This window comes from Pundamilia nyererei, unplaced genomic scaffold (assembly GCF_000239375.1).
Source record: "Pundamilia nyererei isolate P.nyererei 1_Seehausen unplaced genomic scaffold, PunNye1.0 scaffold00319, whole genome shotgun sequence".
Lineage (NCBI taxonomy): Eukaryota > Metazoa > Chordata > Actinopteri > Cichliformes > Cichlidae > Pundamilia > Pundamilia nyererei.
Genome location: NW_005187720.1, coordinates 259,877 through 267,333, shown reverse-complemented (window position 1 = coordinate 267,333; position 7,457 = coordinate 259,877). Strand labels below are relative to the sequence as shown.

At 48.6% G+C, this 7,457-nt stretch overlaps 1 protein-coding gene across 7 annotated transcripts in view; it reads right to left on the bottom strand.

The window, feature by feature from the left end:
* Window positions 1-516: 516 nt before the first annotated feature.
* dgkd (diacylglycerol kinase delta) overlaps window positions 517-7,457 on the bottom strand; it is a 29,595-nt gene continuing 22,654 nt past the window's right edge. For 6 of the 7 annotated variants that reach the window (XM_005751623.2, XM_013915530.1, XM_013915534.1 and 3 more), the window contains 4 exons: window positions 3,267-3,384; window positions 3,015-3,145; window positions 2,760-2,859; window positions 517-1,984 (listed from right to left, as the gene is read on the bottom strand). In XM_005751623.2, the coding sequence (XP_005751680.1) occupies window positions 2,770-2,859; window positions 3,015-3,145; window positions 3,267-3,384 (339 nt within the window). In that variant the 3' untranslated portion in view covers window positions 517-1,984; window positions 2,760-2,769. The remainder of the gene's footprint in view (window positions 1,985-2,759; window positions 2,860-3,014; window positions 3,146-3,266; window positions 3,385-7,457) is intronic. The other variant, XM_013915531.1, reaches the window with a different exon arrangement.

Below are 7,457 nucleotides of genomic sequence, written 5' to 3'. Positions count from 1 at the left end.
GAAAACCGTCTGCATCCTGTGAACCTGCCTGTATAAACGATGAGCTGCCCTCATGGTGGAGCTCGTGTGTGTAAAACCATCAGCAAACTGGACAGAGGATCGGGGAGCTGGACCGAGGTCGCCCGGCCCACTTTAATCACTTAGTGGTATTGAGCACATTCCAGCACCGCCTAGAGGAAGAGACCATGATCTGAGGAGCGGCTCTTGGCTTTACTTTGACTGAACTTCTGCTCAAACATGATGCTAACCTCGTGGATCAGATGCTACTTCCATAAACTGGGATGTTTGCAGTGTTTCAAAGACGTGTGCGGTCCTGTGGCGGATACTCTTGATAAATGAGACACAGCGTCTTTGCTTTTCTTTCCTTCTGTGTCACAAACCTGACGATCGGCTTCGCTGTGCCGCTGGGAGCGAACATTACCGCGAGTCCCGAACTGGTAACTGTTGAACGGACGGAAGCGGTGCAGCTTCTGATCTCGACCACAGACGGAACATCAGCATCCAACACACACACCGTTCCTCCACACGTCTGAGTGATTTTTATTACATTCTGTCAAAGAACTGGTGATGACGGCCGGCTCGTATAAATACAGGCAGGAACAGCACACGTATGACGGAGAACACGATGTCTGAGCTGTCGCTGGGATTTCTGCTGTGGATGAACCACACACACACACACGCCCTGTCCTCACGCACACACTTCCTGTCCTCAGGCCTTGTGATGGCGTCTTGTCTCGCGTCACCTTTGACAGAAACATAACTCTGCTGAGTTTGTAACTTTGAACTTGGAATTGTGTTTGTGACAGACAGACAGGGAGATGCTTTATAAACCCAACACATCTGCGCTTTTCAACAAAACATTTACAGCAGCTGACATCATCAGATCGCAGCGGCAGGGCAGCGTCCAGCTGAAATGGCAGGGCTGACGGTGCGTTTAAGGCTCGTTTGGATTCAGGTAAACAACACGCTCCTGTGATGTCACAGGGCTGAGGTGAGTGTCCACAGGCAGGAGGAGGTCCTGTCATGTCTGATAAGTTTGTGTTAAAATAAGCACGCTGGACAGATAAGAACGATATGAAACATGATGCTGCGCCCCCAGAAATGCGGAGCTTAAGGCTTATCTTAAGCCTCAGAAGTAGAATCCACACAAATGCAGGCCTGAAGGGCACAGGACCCCTCCTCCAGCATCTCCTCATCATGACTCTTCTTAAAGATACTTTCTGGACTCCACAGATCACTCCATACAAGACATAAATATCTGACCTGCTACAGCTGCTGTTACCTGGGTAACATAAGCCCTCCCCCCTCAGGTGTCCACACTTTGGTGATGAAGTTACAGAGTTCCTGCTCAGCAGCCTGAAGTAAAGTCATTAAAGGGTTAAACGTGTCAGAGACCAGAGGACGCTGTGATTGGTCTGCTGCTGACTTACAGATGGGCACCTCAGTCCTGCAGACTGGATCTGGGTCTGACGAGTTTCAAAGTGGGGATACACCTCGGGCAGCGACTGACACGGCTTATGATTGGTCAGGTGAGAGTCTTCTCGTTCTGATGCTCAGACACTCAAACCAACAGCGATGTTCTGGCTCCTCCTCCAGCAGTGAAATCAGGTTGGGAGCTTCTCTGACTTCCTGAAACATGACGCAGACGGTCACGAGATGCACAGAGAGAGCTCTGCGTTTCCTGAACATTTCAACAGCCTGCAGGAACACAAACGTCCTGAATGATAAACCCCGCCCTCCTTGACCTCCTGCTGATTGGCTGGTGGGTGGGGTGACAAGGCACTGTGGGGTCATGTAATTGGTTGTTTCTCCTGAAATCCTGGGTGTCTGGGTTCAGTCAGGTTACTGAGAACCAGCACAGACCGATCCAAGTCCAATCACAGCGAGTCCTGGACCTGCGTCTGTAGGCTGAGGCGCTGGTCCAGGGTCAGAGGTCAGGTAGGTGAAGTGGTGAATAGCAACACAGGAGAGCAGGCAGCTGTTGCTGGGCAACAAAAAGGGAAAAAAAAACAGTCAGTGAAACCTGCAAACACAGCTCAGAGTCAGTGAAGACCACAGTGTTCATCAAGCTAATGTTAGCTTTGCAGCTTGTGCTAATGTTCCTGAGATAGCATTAGCACGTAGCTGTGAGTTAGCTGCAGAAATGTGCTGATGTTTCCCAGACGGCACAGCGACGTGTTGACCTCAAACATTCGCCCCGTGGGTGGTGGCCCATCTACACCCATACCTACAGTTACATAATAAAATTCAGCGTGTAGGCTGCTACAAACATGTGTTCAGTGTTAAAAAAATGATCCCTGCATTCACAGTTCCATGTATGACAGGTTCCAGCTACACCACTCATGATCTCCAAGCAGGTAAGCTACACCCACCCGGCAGAAAGCCACATTGGCACTACTTAACTGTCCACTGTGAGGGTCATGCACAGAGAGGTGGAATGTAGGCAGAGCAGCACTACGACGGAGAAACGACCTCTTCCCTATGACAAAGACACACACCTACCCTACATTAGAGCTAGCACCACCTACACAACGCACTCAGTGTGATTTACTGACTACGTTTTCTGTAATGGCGACATCAATGATAGACGCTGCTGTCTGGGTTGGTTCCTAACATTAGCTGATAAAGTTAGATCAGTCAGTCCGCAGACTTGGGACGAATCAGACGCTTTTACCATGTGACAAAGACAACACTGAGTCTGTTAGCGCCAAGCTAACTTGAGCGAGAACGTCAGGTTGTCCACATAAAGCAGCAGTCACCTGGCAGCAGCTAGGCCTCGCTGGCACTGCTGCTCCTGTTCAGCTCTCTGATGCCCTGCAGGATCCTCTTCATGTGGCCCACCTTCGTCACGCCGAGGTCCTGCACACACCAGAGGAGGTCAGTGAGGCTGGGCAGGCACTTCCACTCCATCATCCATCCCATCACCAGCACCATCCATTACATCACCACCATCCATCCATCCATGCTACATCAACCTATACCTATCAGCAGTTAGCGGTGACCCAGCGGCGTACCTTTAGGTCCCTCCTCTCCAGGTGGATGAGCTCAGCTCCACGGACGTCGTGACCAATAAAGATGTCTTTATACTCAGTGAGACACAGAAAGTCCAGCCATGCCCCCACCTCTTCTGTCCCCCACTGGTGAACTGAGACATCAACAGGAAGTGGTTCAGACAGACAGAAAACACCGCAAACAGTGATTTCATAAAATGCCATGACTATATTATCCTCTGTGAATTTAATCCCACAGAGAGAGACAGATGTTACCTGGCAGAGAGAACGTGGCACATGTTTCTTTGTTCTTGTTGTTCTTCTCCTTCTTGAACTTTGGGACGAGGCGGAACTTGGCGCCCCGACTGCGCTTTGAAAAATCTGTCAGTGGACCCTGAGAGACAGATGGGCAGAAATGTTTGCCATTAAATGTTTTCACGCTTCCTGGGTTGGTGTTTTTCATATTACCACCCGCTAAACACCTCGAGGCGGTTTGCTTAGGTGATGCACTGGGTGTTTCTTTATCACTCACTATGAGTTAATAGACTTCTCTGCACTGAATACTTTTTAAAAAAAAAAATCAAAGTCTTTTTATTGAAAGAGGTTTTGTACTATCACAAACAACAAATTAAACATACAAGCAGTACAGCATACTGCAAAAAAAACAAAAACAAAACTCAACCCCAAAAACAGCGTCTTCTTTAAGTTGCTTGGAGACGTTTCACCTCTCATCCGAGAAGCTTCTTCAGTTCTAAGGTCAAATGGTGGAGAGTCCCAGATTTCAGATGAGAGGTGAAACGTCTTCAAGCAACTTAAAGAAGTCCAGACGCTTTTCTTTCTAAGCTCCTTTGACTATGATGACCTGGATGACTGAGAACCTTCACAGACACTCTCCAACATTGGCAGGTAGTTTGTTTTATAAAGATCTTTGTAACAGCTGGAGATCCAGATTCCGAGGAATTTAAACGTTTTATTATTTACTTTGAATGGTATTAGATTAGATGGGATATTTTTTGCAGCCGCATTGATTGGGATGAATTCACTTTTCTGAGGATTTATTATGTAGCCAGACATTGAACCAAATCTTTGCAGAGTGCTTAGTAGTTTTGAGGCGAGGGTGGGGTCAATTATAAAAAAGCAATAGAGGGGTGGGTCAGTTATAAAAAAGCAATAGATCGTCTGCATAAAGTGAAACTTTGTATTCTTGGCCTATTCTGATGACTCCTGTGATACTGGTATCCTGTCGTATGGCTGATGCTAAGGGCTCTATAGCAAAGACAAACAAAAGTAGAGCTAGAGGGCATCCCTACTAGTGGCCCTATGGAATTTAAAATAAGAAGAGATCGTATTATTAGTACGCACAGCTGCCATTGGTGAATTGTAGAGAGTTTTCACCAACAATATGAATCTGGGGCCAAAACCAAATTTGCTCAAACTATAGAAAAGGTAGTCCCACTCCACCCGGTCGAAGGCCTTCTCAGCATCAAGTGACAGTAGGGCTTGAGGTGTATTGGTTGAGGGAGGGTCATGAATTATACTTAAGACGTGTCTAATGTTGACGAAAGAGTGTCTGCCCTTGATAAAGCCGGTTTGGTCTGTGGAGATGATTGTTGGTAACACGACCTCTAAGTGCTGTGATAACATTTTTGCGAGAATCTTTGCATCGGTGTTTAGCAGTGAAATCGGCTGGTATGAGCTACATTGGAGAGGGTCTTTGTTTTTTTCAGAATGAGTGAAATAACCACTTCTTGCATAGTTGGAGGGAGAGTGCCAGATGAATAGGACTCTGAAAAGACTGAGAGCAGAAGTGGTGAAAGTTCGTTAGAAAACGTTTTTAAAAATTCAGATGGGAAACCATCTGGTCCAGGGGACTTTGCATTCCACCAATCACCATCATGACCTCCTGGATAGAGAGGTCCCTTTCGAGTTCGGTAACCAGTTTAGGGTCAAATGTGGTTATACTGAGGTGACTAAAGAAGTTGTTCAAAAAAACATCGAAATGTGTAACACAGAAGGATAATACAGGAATGCACAGATATCAACACACCATAGCACAATAAACACAGACAAGCAACATGGGAAAGAGTTCCAGTGTGTACATCTGATCTGGGACCTCTGCAATCTTCGACTGCGCCTCCAGCTGACCCGATGTCCACATCAGAGGGGAGGTAAGCGTTGGAGGTGGCGTTGGATCCGGGGTAGGGAGGGTGATACGTCGGTGAGTGCTTATCAGTATCAGTATGTGTATGTGTGTGCGTGTCCATAGTTCAGCTGAGACAGTGTCCTTCGCCCTGCCAGGCTAAGTAAACAGTCTTCCAGCCAACCCAGGTGGCCTTGCATGGAATGGGAAGAACAGACTCAACACAGTCGTTATCAGGGTGTTGTTGTTCGCCTCCAGCCTTGAGCCCACAGCTGGCGCCGAAGGGGTAGCCGGATTATGATGGTCATTTTTCTTTTGCGACAACTCATGTGAATTTCAAGCTGTTCTTTAACACTCCAACACTGGTCTCTCAATCTCCCGTTGGAGAACCGCGAGCTTCCACATGATGGTATCAAACTTGCGCTCCGTGGTCTTGTCATTCTTTTGCTCAGAGAGCCGATTCTGAGAACTCACGACTGCAGTGAGCTGTTCCACGATGTAATCCAACTTTCGCTCAAAGGTGTTATTCTGAGCAGGCCTCTCCTTGATGTAACCCAATATAAACTCAGAGGTGTTATTCTGAGTATTCACGGCAGATGTAAGCGTCTCCAAGGTCTTAACCATGCTGCTCTCAATGAGCCCGTTCTGAGAAGTAGCGATTCGTCCCATCGTTCCAATCCCAGCGGGCAGCCTTGGGGGGGTTTGAACAGCCGGTTCTGCTCTCTTAATTCTCCGATAAGCAGGCCTCTCTCTGATGTTTCCCCTCATACGCTCAATAGTGTTGTTTTGAGCCTTCACAGCAGCTGCAAGCGTCTCCAAGGTGTTGACCATATTATGTTCGTTGTGAGAGGTCGCGCCTCGTTCCGTTTCGATTCCAGCGGGCAGCCTTGGGGGGGTTTGAACAGCCGGTTCCGCTCTCTTATTTCTCCGATAAACCAGGGCTAAGCCAACTCCGATCAGCAAGAACCCTGTTATCATGGTTCCGAATAGGTAGATATCTTCAGCGTCCTCGATCGACAGTCCCGCCAGGCACACGACCCTCTGCCACCCGTCCATCGTGTATCCGGCAGGGAAAGTCCCTCCAGGGCACTCGGGCTCTCCCGAGCCCAGACTTCTCGTTGAGAAAAGGGTGTCAATAGCATTCAGAGACCAGTTGATCAAATCAATAATTCTCTTTAGGTTTTAGAGAACAGACTGTGAGAGACTGTTCGAGGGAAAGTAATACAAAAAACACGAGACTAGACAAGGACATAAGAGCTAAGCAGGGAAGATAAGGGAGAGGAGAGGAGAAAAAGTGTGTCCGCCTCCTCTAGGGATGGGTACCGGTGTCCGGTGCCATGATGGCACCGGTTCTGACATAAACGGTAGTAACCAGACCGAAAAGCAGCGCACATTTCGGTGCTTTATTTCGGTGCTTTTTTTTCCCTGAGCTGTGATACACTTCTAGCCAATAATTTTACGTTCTTTTACGCGTTCTTTTAGAGCAGACATTCCAGGGGTCTGGTTTCGTTCAATAGTCTCTAATCTCAGATTTTGTAAAATTCATGAATACTTCGTTAGAGAATAAAAGAGCATTAAACCTCCAGGGGGGTATATACGATTGGCACCAGGGATGTGCATTCTCATCACTAGGGGAGCATGGTCTGAAATAACAATAGATTGATAATCTCAAGTTTCAACCAGTGGAAGAGCACGTTTATCAATTAAAAAAGTAATCTGAGAGAATGTTTTGTGGACAGGAGAGTCGTAGGATCGCTACCCTATCGTGGTGGAGGGGTTTGTGTGTCCCAGGGATCCCAGGGGCTCTGTTATCTGGGGGCTTTTGCCCCCTGGTAGGGTGTCCCATGGCAAATTGGTCCTGGGTGAGGGACCAGACAAAGAGCGATTCAGAAGATCCTTATGAGAAAAACAGAGGGAACAGTTTACCCTGCCAGGGATAGGGTTACTGGGGCCCCGCCCTGGAGCCAGGCCCAGGCAGGGTGCCCGAGGCCGAGCGTCTGGTGGCCGGGCCTTAGTCCGTGGGGCCCAGCCAGGCACAGCCCGAAAAGGGGACATGGGCCCATCCTCCCGCGGGCCCACCACCCGGGTGCCGGGCGGCGGCCAGGAGTGGAGGCCCTGGCGAACTGATTCCCGGCTACCAAGACTGGCAATTGAGACATGGAATGTCACCTCTCTGGTGAGGAAGGAGCCTGAGTTAGTGCGTGAGGTTGAGAGGTACTGGCTAGATATAGTCGGGCTCACCTCTACGCATGGCTTGGGCTCTGGAACCAGTCTCCTGGAGAGGGGCTGGACTCTGTCTCAGTCTGGAGTTGCCCCTGGTGAGAGGC